The 16,858-nt window shown below is 41.2% G+C and overlaps 1 protein-coding gene across 6 annotated transcripts in view; it reads right to left on the bottom strand.

Annotated features, from left to right (window-relative positions):
- grik4 (glutamate receptor, ionotropic, kainate 4) overlaps positions 1-16,858 on the bottom strand; it is a 255,732-nt gene that overhangs the window by 207,022 nt on the left and 31,852 nt on the right. Inside the window, exon 2 of one of the 6 annotated variants that reach the window (XM_061827588.1) lies at positions 13,316-13,476. The exons of the other annotated variants lie outside the window; for them this stretch is intronic. Coding sequence (XP_061683572.1) covers positions 13,316-13,352 — 37 coding nt within the window. The 5' untranslated portion in view covers positions 13,353-13,476. The remainder of the gene's footprint in view (positions 1-13,315; positions 13,477-16,858) is intronic. 6 annotated transcript variants of the gene reach the window in all.

The raw sequence follows: 16,858 nt of genomic DNA, 5'->3' as shown, positions 1-16,858 counted from the left end.
AATCCTCTTCCACGCTCCATAGCTGCTGGCAAGAATTTCGACATCAGAGGGAATGGCTTACATTTGACAGTGGTGCCAACGTGAGGGAACGATGGTTGTCATGTAAATACAGAGCAAGAAAGCACGGTTCACTGAACCCTTCGAATCACGGAAGTGGGCTTATCTCCAGAAACAAAACACAGAATACCAATGTCAGAAGATCAGTATAGATGGCATTGTAGTCAGATGTAGCCTTTCACTTTTCATTAACAGACAGAAGTGAAGTGGTGAAAGTTAGTAGCATTAGAGTACAGTTTGAGTTCAATTTGTTTCAGAAAAATGTGCTGGCACTGCCTAATACGAACGCAATGGAGAATAAAACAAAACTGTCACCAATGAGTAACAAAATTATTGTAAATGTACCGTCCTTGACATTTCAAGTTACTGACGTTACAATTAAAATGGGTGGTTTGGAGAATTTTGTTGACAAACAGAAAGGGTGAACAAAAAGCATTCTAGAATACTAAAATATAAGTACAATGAGCACACCCCTCTGCGAAGGTAAACCAGTTTTCTATTTGATTGCACGCCACTGCTTGACTGAAAGAGGATGAAAAACTGTTCAAAAAGATGATTGGATGGTATCTTTCTTTTTTTTAATTATTTTGTGATATGGGCTGCATAGTTTGATATTGACATCAGAAAATTTAGGCACAAAAGTAAAAAAAAAAAAAGGCTTAGCTCAAGGGTCCATCTAGCCATGTAGGCTAATGTTTGTTCATGCAGAATGAGATAAGATTGTTGTTGTTGCACATTTGCCTGATTTCAATGAATGCTGCGTCTGTTAAGTTCCTCACGCAGTGATGACGAGAATGTGAGTGTTAATGGGCCTTGGTCGCTATATTTGCCCTGTGACTGACTGGCAACCAGTCCAGCTTCTTGTCCGGCTTTAGCTTGGAGTCAGCTGAGATTGCCTCCAGATCCCATTGACCCTGAACAGTACAAGTGGTATAGAAAATAGATGGCTCGAGAATACCAGGAATTCTTTCATGGTACATGATTATCCCTACACAAAAGCCCATCTTAATCGACTGTGTTTACAGCCACTCAACCATCTAACAAAACAATACCATTCACTGTCACGCTTTTGGGCTTTATGGAAGTAAAAATGTCCTCAATGTAGTAGTTTTCTTAGGTCAGTTCAAAACGGTAATGCTGTAACGTGGTCTTAAATTGGTTGAAGGCACCCATGGCCCGTCATGATTTGAGGACATTGCAGCAGTGGCGGCAGTGAAAGGAAGCTACTGGGTAACTCACTTTCATCCATTCATTGATTCATTCATGAAAAGATCAACCCTTCTGAATCGTAACATGATGACAGCCCTGGAAATGCATATTGTGTGGTGTCTTGCATAGTTACTGTCAAAGCTGGCCACAATGATGACATCATCCTTAAAAGGCTGTAGGGTTTCAAAGGAATAAAAGATGGATGCACAATAAGACAGTACACAATGGACTTTGCTCCAGCACCTTTGCAGTTCAAAAGCACTTTAACAGATGAGCTTTATAAAACATACATCGAACTATGGTTACATTTAAAAAAAAAAAAAAAAAGAAGAGTACAAGGACAATGCATGTAGTTTTTCTATGGGATGTGCAGTTGCAAGAAAAACATGTGACATTTTTGGAAATAATACTTTGGTCATTAAATGTAAGTGTATCCTTTACCCATGTCACAATGATGGACGAAATACAGTACCACAAAAAATATATATTTTCCCGTGAGTTGACTGAGTGGCACGGCACCCGAATGGTTCCGGCTTCCCTCTCACAATTTAGGGGTTGTGGGTTCAAATTCGGTATCCACCCTTCCTCAATTTGAAAAACATGCATGAACTGAAAAAAAAAAAATTACTGAACTCATGAATGTGAGTGGGAATAGTTGTTTGTCTATATGTGGTCTGTGCTTAGCTGGGAGCCAGTTCAGGGTGCAGCCCGCCTCTTGCCCAAAGTCACAATGGAAGAGGCACAGCTGCGAGTGAGGGTAAGCAGTGCATAGACTGGATGGATAATTTTACTAATCACAACTTGCATAGTGGAATACAGGAAGTCAGCCTATATGTTTACCTCCTCAGACCATGTCTAATTTCTGGCGCAACTGGTGTAATACAATGTTCCTGAATTTGATGGGGCACAGACAGACAGATACTGAGGTCTGTGAACAGGCGGTTCTCAGCATCTCATTCTGTGTTAAATAAGGGTACCCGTTCATACTGTCAGTTCCCACACAATAGCCATTGCAGTGACAATGCTCCACTCATGCACAGATTGCTGCGATTATAGATCATCTGATTCCACCATGATGGTAAATGGACTGCATTTATATAGTGGTTTATCTATTCTATCACAGTGCCCAAATACTCACATTCACCTACTCATACAGATTCATACACCAATGGGCGACTGCTGCCATGCAAGGCGCTCGGAGGCTCGCTGTTGTCTTGCTCAAGGACACTTTGACAAGCGTACAGTCAGAGCCGGGATTTGAACAATCTACCCATGGGTCCCTAGACGACCCGCCCTACCTACTGAACCACAGCCGTCGAGACTGTCATTGTGTCAAATTTAAAGGGAATGGGAGGATCTGCTTTGATTGGCGGGAAACTAAGTCAGCCACCCCGGAAGCGTTTGGGGCATTTCATGTGGCGTGATTGCATAAAACTTAATGCATTTTGTGCAGAACGATGTGAATCCGTGGGGGGTGGGTTGCAAATGACACGGATGACAAGGGCATACACAAATTCACACAAACCGTCAAAGCTGGGATGAGGTGAGCTTGTCAGGAAAATAATTTTTACACGCAGAGTGGAAACTCCGCCCCTTACTGATCTTACATTGCTGATTAAGTGCATGCACTTTCAATGTGTCCAAATATCTCATGCAAACAAACTCAAGAGAAGGACACTAGGTGAAGACATCTTCCATGTCTGGTAGGTACGTAGCATTATTCACTGGACTGTGCTAGTCTACAAAAGGACCAACACCTGTCTAAACCACTCCCGGTCCGCAGTTACTCAAAATTTGAAAATAGGTGCCCTTGCTTTCTTCTACAGTACGGTAAACAAATTGAGGAAATACGCTATTAAACAATGTATGAAAACTATTTATTATTCGTTATAAAGTGGTGTAATGTCCCATCAGTAAAGGGGAAGCTAAAAAAAAAAAACAATGGAAAAGAGTAATAGTTTACTGAAGAAGCAACTATGAGTCTCAATTCTTGGACGTGTCTTTAAGCATATAATATTGCATCAAATTTGCCTCTGAATACGCTTTGGCCGATTGGTTTGTATCAACAGATGGCGGTTGACACACACTGCGGATGAAGGGTACGGCACAAGGACAATAGAGATGGGATGATGGTTATTATCAAGGAAATAGGAATAATGTGGCAGTTGTGGTTTGAATTTAGGACCTGTGGGATTAAAATATGGCAGAAAAAAAAAAAAAAACAAGACAACAGCCTTTGGGGAATTTCCACTCTCAGTGGGTGTCATTAACTGTCAGTCGGCCTATCTCCCTCAACAGGCCTGGGCCTCCAGATAGAGGCATGTAATTCTCTGGAAGGTCAAAGGAAACCAGCAGATAGTTTGAGGAAAGGTTAAGAGAAGAAAATGTGGTGAGAAAGAAACCATTTTAGAAACCAAGTAGTATTAAATAAAGCAATCAAATTCATACAACCGTCATGGAGAACTACGGAGGCACTGAAGTGAAGGCCTAAAACAAAGTTATGACTTAAAACGAGGAGCAGAATCTCCATCCATCCAATTTCTGTACCAACTGTTGCTGGCCCTGACCTCTGGGCAGCAGGCGAGGTTCACTTTGGATTGGTTGCTAGCCAATCGCAGGACACATAGACTATGTATAGAGAACCATTCACACTCTAATTTTTACACAGTACGTCTACAATTAACCTAACGTTAGGAAGTGTCAGGAAGTTAGAGTACCCAGAAAAAACAAGTAGAAAACAAAAAGCCCACATCAGAAGGTCTGAGCCAAAACTGTAAGCAAAGCCTCTCGACGGTGAGGCAGATGTTCGAACCACCTTGACATGTCATGTACAGTACATTGTGAATAATCATGTCTCTTTGTATTCTATGTCACAATGACGCAGCTATGTATAGTATCGGATCTGGAAAAGGAACATAACACAATGTTCAAGTAAGGTTTTTGTGTGCTGTATTTGTTTTCTTTGGCTGTCATTTGCTTTTTAAATTCTTTCTAAATACGGCTGTGAATAGACATATAAAAACAATATTGTTTCCCCCTGTAGTCACATTAAATCTTAATTAGATAATGATTAAATCACAGCCTATTTTTCATAAATTGTCAGAGGTCAGTGAGAATGAGAAAAAGTGTGATGACAAATGAAGGAGACTGAATAAATGAGCGTTAGTGTTATAAATATAGATGCAGTTATGCAAAGCAGAGGGGTCATTGAATGGCTGGATGAGTGGGAAAATGATGTGAATCATATGCAAAAGGATTCACTCTAGAAAGGACACCGGTCTCATCAAAACACAAAATAAGGCCTATGTTTTGGAATGATGGCAGCATCTGTGGGCACCATGACCATTGTCGTTGTTCATAACTGACTTTAATGCAGCTGGTATGCGATTGATGTCAGCTCAGTGTTTTCATTCATCCTTTATAGTCTTTGCTTTGCCTTGAACGGGATGAGTGTGACAGAATCATCTCAGGGTCTTTTGTATGACTGGAAGTAGCAGTCTTCAAAGCTTCCTGTTAGGATTCACATTTTGAAAACTCATAACTTGGACAAAGTGGTCCAGAGGGAGCTGCACTCATCCACCTGAAGTGGCAAAAACTCACACTGTGATGAGGGGGAAATCGGTTGCCCTCAAGAGAATTTAAGTACTTTTGAAAAGATGAGAAAGATCAGGGATAAAATCAAGGAGATTGTAAGCACTGAGAGAGACATTTAGGCAGAGGAAGGATGACATGTTTGGACACTGAAAGGTTGTATCCGAGGGGAGCCAAAATTCCCACAGCCGTGCTCAATAAATGTCTAAGGAGAGCAACTGAGGAATCAATTACAATTACAGTGTGCCAGTGTTTGCCTGAAGCTGGGGATCATTATCATCAAGCCAGAAGTAGTCCAGGAACCCAGTCATCTCATACTGTATTCAGCCATTACATTTGTTTTAACACAGAAATTGGTTTTGGACTGTCCTGTGAATTAAAACAAAAAAAAAAACCAAAAAGTAAGATTAATGGAAATGTCTGCATTCCAGTAACCATCATAGTTTTTTCTTTCAAAATACTACTGCAGGAGATTGGTGACTGTACCTCACTGAGAGCATCAGGACTGGATATACACGTACAAGCAAAAAAGGAACACATCTGGAACATCTGCATTTTGGCCTGTTCTACTGCCACTTCTCTCTACTCACCCCCTCTTCTGCTCTGACAGGGTACTTAGGTGGCTGTGAGAATTCTGCATCACCCCACTAAAACAAGATCTGAGGAGGACCTTTTCACTGGAAGGGTGGTTGTGAAGGATTCTGCATCAACTGACTGTGACAGGTCCTGAGTAGAAACACTTCCTGAGGCTTCCCTGCCTGCAGTGCTTCACTTCATTAAATGGACTCTCACGTGGTTTAAAACGGCATTGTACAGGATCAGATCATGTAAAAAATGTTGCCCTTTTGACATCCATTCCAGTCTGGTCATCCTTAGGGGTTTTACCTCGTAATTGTTTAATTGGAGGTTTCCTTGACCAGATAGGGGAAGTCGTTGATTTTTGTGGAGTGTTGGTCCATAATGCTCTTTGAGACTATTTTAGGGGTTAGAAAATTGGGCTGACTTGACTAAAGTACGAATGTTCTTATGTCTCATGTCTCTGTTGACAACATTGATTCAGGAGGAGACTTGGGGGAAAAAAGAAAATGAATCACTACTAAAAAATGGAGGCTCTGGCATACACTACTGTCAGAGGTTAGGTAACAATGTTGTAAGGTAAATATTAGTCTTCTATTTCTAGTATATTTCTTCAGATTTCCCTGCTGTGGGATTAATAAATCTTCTGATTTGGTGATTTTGTGACATTATTGTTAAGTAAGGCTTTTCTAAATAACCTGGATTTTGAGAGTAATTAGAATCAGAATCAGCTTTATTTGCCCAAGTGGATAAAAAAAACACCCAGGGAAATTTTGTCCTGCAGACGGTGCTGCCCTGGTAAAATATAGAGACATACAGAATTAAGAACAACAAAGCAGCCATGACCTTTTTTCTCAAATTTCATCTTGATCTGCGAGACAAATGCGCAACCAAGAGAGGTTTACGTCACCATATAATATCAGTTTAGCATGGTGGGAACCTCAGCTGACCAGGTACGAGAACTAGTTAACTGGCCAGTGAGTGTAGCCTGCTTATCTCAATTAAAAAGCATCTTTTGCAAGTCAAGCCATGTAAAGCAGAGTATGTAAATTGGAATAAAAAAGTGTCATAAACGTCACGGTAAACAAAGTGTTGGGGTTTAGAGGGATAAACCTTAATTGCTAAGGTTTCATCCTGCAAAGGGTGCTTGTGAATATTTTCATTCATCAAGGTTATTTGATTCTCAGGCCATTGAATCCATCACAACTAGACTGTTCTGGTTTAAGACTACTAGAAAAGTCCAGTTTATTAAATACTTTTGCAAAGCCCACATATCCCTGTATACTACGGTAGGAGCAAAAAGAATCATATGCTTTTGGATTTGAGGTTCCAAAGGGACTAGTGGGTGGAGTATCCGCACAGGAGTCCCTAGTGTAATGTGTAAGCACTGGCAAGGCTGAGTAATGTGGAGACAGCAAAGGACTGGACAAAGTGTGTGGACAATAATCCACAGCTCTCTGTAATCTGATGTAAAATGATATAGAAGAAATATCAGTGGGATATCCATCGACTCACCGTTCACATTCATGGGGCTGGTGACAGACAATAGAGGGGCTGAATGCAACGCACACAACACTGATACCGGCAGAGATGTCAGATGATTCAGTGCAGAGTGAGTTGATAATACAGCTGGCTGCACAGGGTAAAAAGACATCTTGTCTCCACTAAAGACTACCACAATATCCTAGAGCGGAAGCCCAAAATGTGTACTTAATTATGTCTATGCTTATCTTATCAATAACGTCCTCCAATTAAATTCACTGACATCCTCAACACCTCCCATTATTCCTCCATGGTTATCCTGTATGGATCTGGGCCTGTGCTGCTGACTTCTGGGAGCATTTTGTAGTGGTCATGCATTGTGCCCAACGGTTATACACTGAAGATTAACATTGCTGGTTGCCAGCCTGCATCATCCTTCCTTCATGTGCCAGTTCAGCAGCTCTGTACACCGGTTCACTGACACACATCACATGATGTTCATTCTCAAATAAGTTTGATTGAAACACTGCAGACTTTAATCACTTGTGCTGGAATCACTTGAAACGATACAGGTTATACTTACACATAAACTCACTGGTTCTTACAGGTATTTAGACACTAAACAAGAATCCTGCCACACTACTAAATGGTAGCACTCTTTTACTAATTTCCACACATCCTGCCCTGCCCTTTTCTGTCCTCCTTATCTGGTTCTCTTTGTTAGTTATTGTTTGATCTCATCGGGCCTCACCTTCCACCCCCTCATCTATAAATAAATTGTAGTGTTTACTGTTAAAGTATCTAAACTGTGGTTTTCACTTCAAGATCCCTTGCCCACTTTGTCCCTCTGTCTGTCCTCTAAAATATTTATCTGTCTGGGTCCATTTTAAACAGAATGATTGAAAAACTGGCAGCACAGTGAACAACTGTTTAGAGCAGACTGGGCATTCTGCAGCGCACAGGCCACATCCGGCCCAATGGATGACCCTGTCTGGCCTGCGTGTGGCCTATAATAAATTAGAAAATACATTTAACAATTTGTATGCTGTGCATGCAATACAGCTGTCTTGGTTTTATTTTGGACACCCTTCTGTTCCCATTTTTTTCTTGTAAACACACACATTTGGGAAGTGAGCTAGGAGTGTAGGTAAGTAGTAACAAGTGATGATGGCTAGCTAGCTAGGTTAACCTCAAGTTGTCAGCTTATTGCAAGAAAAGAAAAGTGGATAAATGCCGTGTTTTCAAAAATAAATGGAGTGCCAAGTACTTCTTTACGGAAGTCTAACGTAAAGCCATGTGCTTAATTTGTGGTACACAGGTCGCTGTGTTAAAAGTCTACAATTTCAATTACCATCACATGACCAAACAAAGATAAATACAGAAATTTGTCTGATGAAGAGACAGTGAGCACGCAAGGTGATACATTGCTAACAAAACTGTGAAGCCAACAAGGATTTTTTACAAAATATTGCACAGCCAGAGATGCGGCAGTCAGTACAAGTTTGGTTATTTCTCACAAAGTTGCCCAAAAAGTGTAGGGTGTTTTCTGATGGACAGTTTATTAAGGACTGCTTATTGTACTGTGTTGCGCTTATATGTCTGGAGAAAAATGGGAGCATTTGAGAATGTGCCATTCTCCTGGCGCACTGTAATGAGGCGGGTTGAGGACATCACTGGAAACTTGGAACTTCAGCTGAAGAACAGAGCAGCCAACTATTTTTTCTCTAATGTTTGATGAGGGTTGTGATGAACGTGACACTGCCCACTGCTCATCTTCTTACGTGCAATAACTGCAGACTTTCAAATCACGGAGGAAACAGCAGCCATGGAATCAATAAAAGGGACCACCACTGGGAGTGACTTGTTCAAAGAGGTAATGGCATGTTTTGACAAGTTAAGACTGAAATGGGAACAGCCGGCATGTGTGACAACGGATGCTTGTCCAAATTTGACTGGGAAAAATGTTGGACTTTTGAAGAGAATGAAGGATAAGGTGACAGAAAAGAACCCTGTCCAGAAATTAACACATTGTACAGTACCACACATTAGGAAGTGTGAGGTAAATCATTGTTAAAAATTAACCATGTTGTTTGTCCTGTAACGAGAATCCTTAATTTAAAAGCAAGAGCATTAAATCTAATTAAATAAATTAAATTTGTTGGACTTTTGGTGGAAAATGAGACAGAACATGTGAGCAAGGTCAATTTCACTGCTGGATTTTTACTCTTCCCTCAAAGAGTAGATGTTTTCACACCAGAGAAGGCATGCTCAGAAGATTCTAGTCTTGTATGGATCAATTTACACATGTGGACAGACATTCTCACTGATGAAGTTCAATAAGTCCAAACACAGATCCTCTGTAAGTGATGATGACCTCTCAGCTGTCCTTCACATAGCCATCTCAGACATTCAGCCAGATTTCACCTTCCTTATTCAAGCCCAAAAGAGAAAGATTATTTTCACTCAAAAGTGAAAATGAGGTGAAAACAAGTTACATTTTTAGTGTTAATGGAGATTAACAAGTAAATAGCACTGATGATTAATTTTGTTCATTACTTCTAAAGGAGTATTTTCTCATTTGATATACACACCAATTTCACACACCCTATTTAAATAAGTATTGACAAAATACTTTTATTCCAATTACCCGTACCATCTCTTCAAAGAATATAATTTAATGCATTTTACAATGCAACAACAAGTTGAGAATAAAATTCTCATTATCAATGGTAACGGACATAATTCTATTTTCTCATGTGCCCCCTTGCAAAAAATTATTTCCAGACCAGGTTAAAATCCCAGCCCCACCCATGTGGAGTTTGTATTTTCTTTGGGAATTCTGGTTTCCTCCCACATCCAAAAAACATGCATTCATTTAAGACTATAAATTGCTCATTAAGTGTGATTGTGAGTGCGAATGGTTGTTTGTTTCTCTGTGCCCTGTGCCCAGTTCAGGGTGTACCAAGCCTATTGCCCGATAGCTGGGATAGGCTCCAGCACTCCCGAGACCCTTGTGAGGATAAGCAGCTCAGATAATGGATGGATGGTGAACTGAAAAACCTTAAAAATAAGCATAGGGAATATTTCAACCTCTCCTGTTTTACAGCAAAATTGTTCCAGCACAAAGGCATACTGATCCACCACTCTGCAAGGCTATGCTAAACATGACAGGTTAAAAAAAAATATATATATATATGTCAAAGTATTTTAGAGTACGGTAGCTTTTTATTGTGGGAAGCTCAAGACACACCTGTGTAATTAGCAAGCTGTCTAATCAAAATCTTAATATGGCACAGAGGGATTGAATAAACTTTCTCAGCAAAGGAGAAGTGAGTTAGATTTAGACATATTTGTTAACTATTCGCAAATTAGGCCTTTTGTGTAAATGAAAAATAGTTGGGGCTTTGAGTTCAGCTTCTCACGGAGGGACCAAAAACTAACTGTTTGGTGAAGACAAATACATTTTAAAATGGACTTAACTTTGTGGAATCTGTGAAAAATAACTCTTGTTCTTCAATTCACTTCTACTGTTTGCGATTTACACAATATGTTGAAACTTTTTTGAAATTTCCACATGAGTGCATGGTTGCAGTTTAAAACATTGTCTATTTTCCTTTTTTGTGTACATGTGGAAGGGAGGTACTGCGGTATCTTCAACATTTGGGAATGGATGACTTCAATCCTTGCCTGCTCACCTGTGGGATTTATTTCAGACACTATAAAAATGATGCCCTTTTCATGATCATTTATGTTACACAGCAAAGCTGTAATTAAAACTGTAGCTGTAATCTCTTTTGCTAACAGACTATAATTGGCTAGCCATGACCTTTTACCACAACCTTGTCTCTTGGCACATGTTGTCACGGTGTACACTCTCAAGCCCTCAGGCTGTCTGCCTCAAGGGTCCTTTCTCTCAACTGTTGAGCCCCCCGGCATTTTGTCCGGTTTCCATCCAAAGAGAAGGCCGTCTACAAGGGGTTGTCAAACCCAGGTGTTCAAACCATAAAGGTCAGATTGCTTGCCAACACTCAAATCAAAATAAGCAGTTTGATACGCTTGAATTAATACCAAACATGAAAATTAAAAACTCACTGGCCACCTACTTGTCAAAGGACAACAGGAAGCAGTATGTTTCAAAGCAATCAGACCAAACCATCAAAATTCTCTCTTATGTACAATCACATTTTTTTTTACCTCCCGGTATGTATCCTGTAAAGGAGTGGAAACCTGCACAAGAAAACCTGCACACATTTCTAGAGTGGAGGATTTAGCGAGGGATGATAAATTCTTTATATCGCCAGAATGAAAACTATAAGAAAAAGGGGTCACAGGATTCTCGTTCAGAGATTTTTTTCCTTATTTTATAGTTTAAGTACAATGTCATGGGAAGTATCAGAGTAATTTAGAGGAAAAATCATGAAGATAACAAGACACACCACCAAGACATATTTACAGTACATATTAGCCACCCCTTGCCACCTACTGATAAATTACCCACCACACGGCAATAAATTAACAGAGACAAAAGCACAAGGCAATGCCGCAGGTATGTGGACAGAAGAATGCACATTCAAGAGAGTCACATGTGGGTAGAGACAAAAAGCGCATATATGTGCAGGCGCGTTACCAGAGATGGTTAGCAAGAGGATGAGTATGAGTGGTCTGAGACCTGTTGATTGTGCAGACCAAATATGTCAAAAAAAGCTGTCAGCAACTGGGGATGTGGAGGATGTCATGACTAATTCTTGAGTGGGCACCATTATCACTGATGTAGTGTAATGGAAGAAGTGCTGGCAGGATAAATGTGTTAAAAGGACACGTGGAAGAAAAGGGTCCCCTATACATGATGATGGCATGAGTGACTGTATATGGTTATGTTACTTATGAAAGTCTAATAAACTTTCTTCCATCATTGCCCAGTGATAATGGTTGCCAGTTGAGGATCTGGTAACCATAGTAATAGGGTGGGTGGTGTGTATTCCTTCTTCCTGCCCCTCTTTGGTCCCCGCCTTTCTCTCCCTTGTACTGGTGTCCTTCCCCATCATTACTCACAGCAGGTGCTTGACATGGGCTTGTTTTGGTAGGCTGTGACTTTTTTCGGGTGGCAGCTGGCTCCTGTGTTGGGCCCTGTCGGGGGTTAGAGCCCCCGTGGCACAAGTCGAGGCAGAACTGCTGTGCGTGTGTGTGAATGTGGGGTGGGACAGGGCTTCAATCCACTTGCCCATTCCTCTGGGACTGGGCTGGGTGCTCTGGTTGGGCTGGTGGATGGCACTGGGTCCTGGGGAATGGGTGGTATCCCCCTGACTGGGTCCTCTTGGGCTTGCTTCCTCAATGTGTTGGCTCAGCAACTCCGTACAACAGTTGACAAACATACATGTTATATAACGTTCATTCACTAATAAGTTCCATAAACATGCTGCAGGCTTCAAGTGTTTGATCTGGGCAAACCAGCAATATCACAGGACATACTAACATATCAACTTACAGGTTCTTCCAGGTGTTTAGACACTATAAAAGCATCCCATTGCACTACTTTCCGGGAGCACTGCTTATCTCATTTCCCACATTTTCTGTCATCCTTTCTTCTGTCCTTTCCCAACTTGTCCTATTAATCAGTTGTTGCATGTCCTCACCGATATCTGTCCCCTGAAGCTCGTTTCTGTCGAGGTACATTTTCAAGAAACATCAGAATAATAATGAAAAAAATAAGCAGAGGGAGTATTTCAAACTCCTCTGTAGCACAACAGAAGGCAAAAGGATCCAAAATCCTGCATAGCCCTACATCTGAACAAGACATCTATCTAACCTTATCCAAGGTCGGGTCATGCGGGCAGTACCTTTACCAGGGAAGCATAAACTTCCCTCCCCTCAGCTATTTCATTGAGCTCTTGCAGGGGGATACCAAGGCATTCGGAGGCCAGCTGGTCTTTTTACTGTGCCCTGGGTTGGGGACAGGGTTTCCTCCTTGTGGGACATGCCTAAAACTCCTCACCAGGGAAGCAATGAGGAAGCATCCGAGGTACCTTATCTGGCTCCTCTCAATGTAGAGGAGCAGCACCTTTACTCTGAGCCCCTCACGGATGACTGAGTTTCTAACCTTATCTCTCAGGAAGACCCCGGACACCCTGCGGAGGAAACTCATTTTGGCCGCTTGTATTCGGCATATTGCTCTTTTGGTCACAACCCACAGCTCAAGAATGTAGGAGAGAGGAGGAACGTAGGTCGACCGGTAAATTGAAAGCTTTGACTTTTGTTTTAGCGCCTTCTTTGCTACAAATATAATACAAATTCCACATCACTGCAGACACTGCACCGATCTGCCTGTCAATCTCCTGTTCCATTCTCCCCCTGCTTATGAACAAGATACATAAAGTCCTTCATTTGGGGCAGGATCTCATACCTGACCAGGAGAGGGCACTCCACACTTTATCAACCATGGTTCATGGACCATTGTTTGAGATCTGGAGGTGCTGATTTTGATCCCAGCCACTTCAAGCAGGGCTGAAAACCGCTCCAGTGAGAGTTGGAGATCACGGCTTGGTGAATCCAACGGAACCACATCTGCAAAAAGTACAGATGCACAGATCATCTTCCTTCACTATCGGAGCCAACTCACCACCAGGGGGTGATTAGTTGGAAGCGTCGTCTCTCTCTTCACTTGTGTGTCCAAGACATGCGCAAGATGGATGACACAACCGTTGAACTGTGACCTAGGGTTTCCTGGCCCCACATGCATATTAGACATCCTAATGCTTGAACATAGTGTTCGTTATGGACAATTTGTGACGAGCACGGAAGTTAGCATTGAAGTCCCCCAGGGGAACAATAGAGTCCCCAATAAGAGCGCACTCTCCCGTGGGAGGCACCTCCTCCAAGCACTCCAAAAAAGGTGGCTCCTCTGAACTGCTGTTTGAACAGGCAGGACAGATTAAAAAGAAATGATTCATAAGGCAAAATTGACCAAATCAACTTGATAGAGCTATGAAAATTGAAAAAACAATTTTTTTTCTTAGTGGGAGGCTTTCTTATGTATTTTGTCTGGTTTAAAATTACAAACACAATCTGGTGATAGAAGTTGGATACAAACTGTTCCACAATCTGTAAAATTTGTTTTGTTTGTAATTTAATTACTTTAATTTCTTTATTATGTTCTTTATTATGTTGAATCAAGTCATCCTTTACTCAGTCATTCCATCACAACACCTAGATGAATTGGTAATATTTCATTACATTTATATTTGTCAGGGGCTTGACCAGGCTACTGCCCTGTGTGTGGCTGCCTCCGGCGGCACCTCCTCACCTGCGCCTCTTGGGCTCTAATTATGCCATGTATTTAAGCCTTGGATGGTGTGTTACTAGTGGCCAGTTTGTCATATGACACTGCATTAGTATTCTTAAGTATACAAACTTCTAATTTTGTATTTGTATTTCTAGTTAAGTCTTGACCTCGTTTTCATGTTTTTAGACCTTGCCTTTTGCCACGTGTTTTTGTGCCTTTGCCTCTTTTGGACTGTCTATCTTTGTATGACCTCAGCCTGGATTAAAAACCACCTTCAAAATAATGTCACTCCCTCGGAGTCCTGCATTTGGGTCCTACACCATGTCCCATGCTCGTAACAAATGTTTCACATTTTTGGTGTGAACATGAGAAAAAATGGTTGTTTATTTGTGCCTGCGATGGTGACCAGTTCGGGGTGTACCGGACCTTTCGCCTGAATATAGTTGAGAAGGGCTCCAACATGCCCATCACCCTAGTGAAGATAAGTGCATGAAAATGGATTGATGGATTTTAACATTTCTGTCCATTACAGTATGTTATTGTCTTTTAATCAAACCACCCTATTTAAGCAACCCCCCCCCCCAAAAAAAAACAAGATGGACAACTATAACTTCAAACATGAATTTTCAAAAGTGTACAGTAAGATGAAGGTGAGTAGTGTTGTAAATCTCCCTCACCATACCTTATTTGTCGCGCAACAGTAAAAACAACTTCACTGCTGTTAAAAACACTATTTTCGCTGACAAGGCATCCGCAGCAGAGCACAAATGATGGGGAATTGACTTTCGAGCAAGCACAAGGCTCTCTGTGGTGTTTGCCCATTTGGCAGACAGGTCTGAGGGAAGTTGGGCATTCCAGTGCTGCAAGTGTGTACCCTTTGAGATGCAACTGGCGGTGTGAGAATTTGGCAGCAGAAAGTTGATCTAAACTTACGGTTACTTTGACCACATCCGAGTCCTGGCTGTAAACACTGGTGTAGTGCAACCTTGGTTAATTTGATTGGGGCGCAGACAGACAAATATCATGGTCCTTGGTCATATTTAATTCGCAGGCGTTTATCATCAGCTCATTTTTAATTTAGTGAGGCTGTGCGCTCACATTCTCTGTTGTCACACCATGGCCAGAGCAGTGACAATGCTCCACTCAGGCACGAATTGCTGTGATAATTCTGTAAACAGAATCATGTCCCTGCTGAGGCTGTCAATTGCGCCACATTCAAAAGGAAGGAGAGGAGCAGCTTTGCTTGGTGGTGACTGCATTCCCCCACAGTGGTGCAGCCTGCCCACCCTCAGCAACAAAATCACCAACACTGGGCTAATACACCTCTGGTTACACTGCCCGTCACATAGGATGTACACCACGAGCAAAAATAGGACCATTTGTCAAAAATTTGAGTACATGTTGAACAGTGCCGGAACTTGCTTTGCATCATCCCCCTATGCTCTCCATCTTGAATGGAAGAAGAGGCTTAAAATATTTTAGGAGTGCATCTATTGTTGCATACAAATACGATATATAACTTGGATTTGACATGCATGGATTGAGTTGGAAATAAAAATTACATTATTTATTATGGTATGGTATCATGCAGGAATAATAGCAATAAATGGTTAAAAAAAAGTCTCTGCTGGCTTTTATCTTAGCACACTACCTTATTCTTAATTTTATGTGATGTCAGTTCATTTGAACCAAAAACATTAGGGGGAAAAAAAAAATCACAACTTGCAATTGTCAAACAACAGCGAGACCTCTCTCGCTGGCTAACTTGCATGTTTAAAGGGCCACTGACATCTAAAACATAAAATTTACTGTTTTTAACCAAAAATAGTCACCCAGAATGGACCCATCCATTTTTTTCCACAGCAAGTCAGAATGTTGCTGTATGTTATTTTTTTCTTCTCTTGCCAGGGAAAGTCTCTCTCGGGTTTTGCGTTGAGGAAGAACCAGGAAGTGACATTTTTTGCAATAGTGGGGTCGAGTGTTTATATTGGTTTATATTTATTGTACCGGAGAGAAAGTAACTGTTTTTTTTTCCAGCGTGTTAGCCAAAATGCCGTCTCGTTGTATTGCTGGATTTTGCTCGAACACTCGGGAGGATGGATTTACTCTTCACACTTTTCCAAAACACCCGATTCGTCATGAAAAATGGACGTGCAAAGGACGAGAACTTTGTGGGTTCTAAATGACAGGTAGGTGTGTATAGAGCTATTAAAAAAAATAATAGATAGAGGGGACAATTTGTCTCACAGTTTATAGCATATGTAACGTGATCATTTAGAATAAATCCCCTTGCTCAAACTGGCAAAATATAACAAAGCACTTGTATTGCGTTTAAGACAATTTAATCACACACAATACAATATGACACAAAACAACAACAAAATAGAAGTACAAAGACCGTTTAGTGGCATGTAACACGAGCTAACTAGCCAAATGACATATAGTCACCACTCAAACTTGAACAACTTGTCCAAAAGCACCAATAATCAAAAGATCCGTCCGCGTCAGACGACGTAATCCTTCTCTCACAACGTAACAAAAGATACGCGTCATAATAACTTCATAAAGTATGTAAGTCAGGGATGTTAAATATGTCCGTCTGTCGGGTTGTCTGTTGTTAGTTAGAAGTAATCCACATATGCCATCTAAATATGGCTCGAAACG

This window comes from Syngnathoides biaculeatus, chromosome 8, assembly GCF_019802595.1.
Source record: "Syngnathoides biaculeatus isolate LvHL_M chromosome 8, ASM1980259v1, whole genome shotgun sequence".
Lineage (NCBI taxonomy): Eukaryota > Metazoa > Chordata > Actinopteri > Syngnathiformes > Syngnathidae > Syngnathoides > Syngnathoides biaculeatus.
Note: the sequence above shows the minus strand (reverse complement) of the source record. Positions and strands in the feature narration are given on the sequence as shown.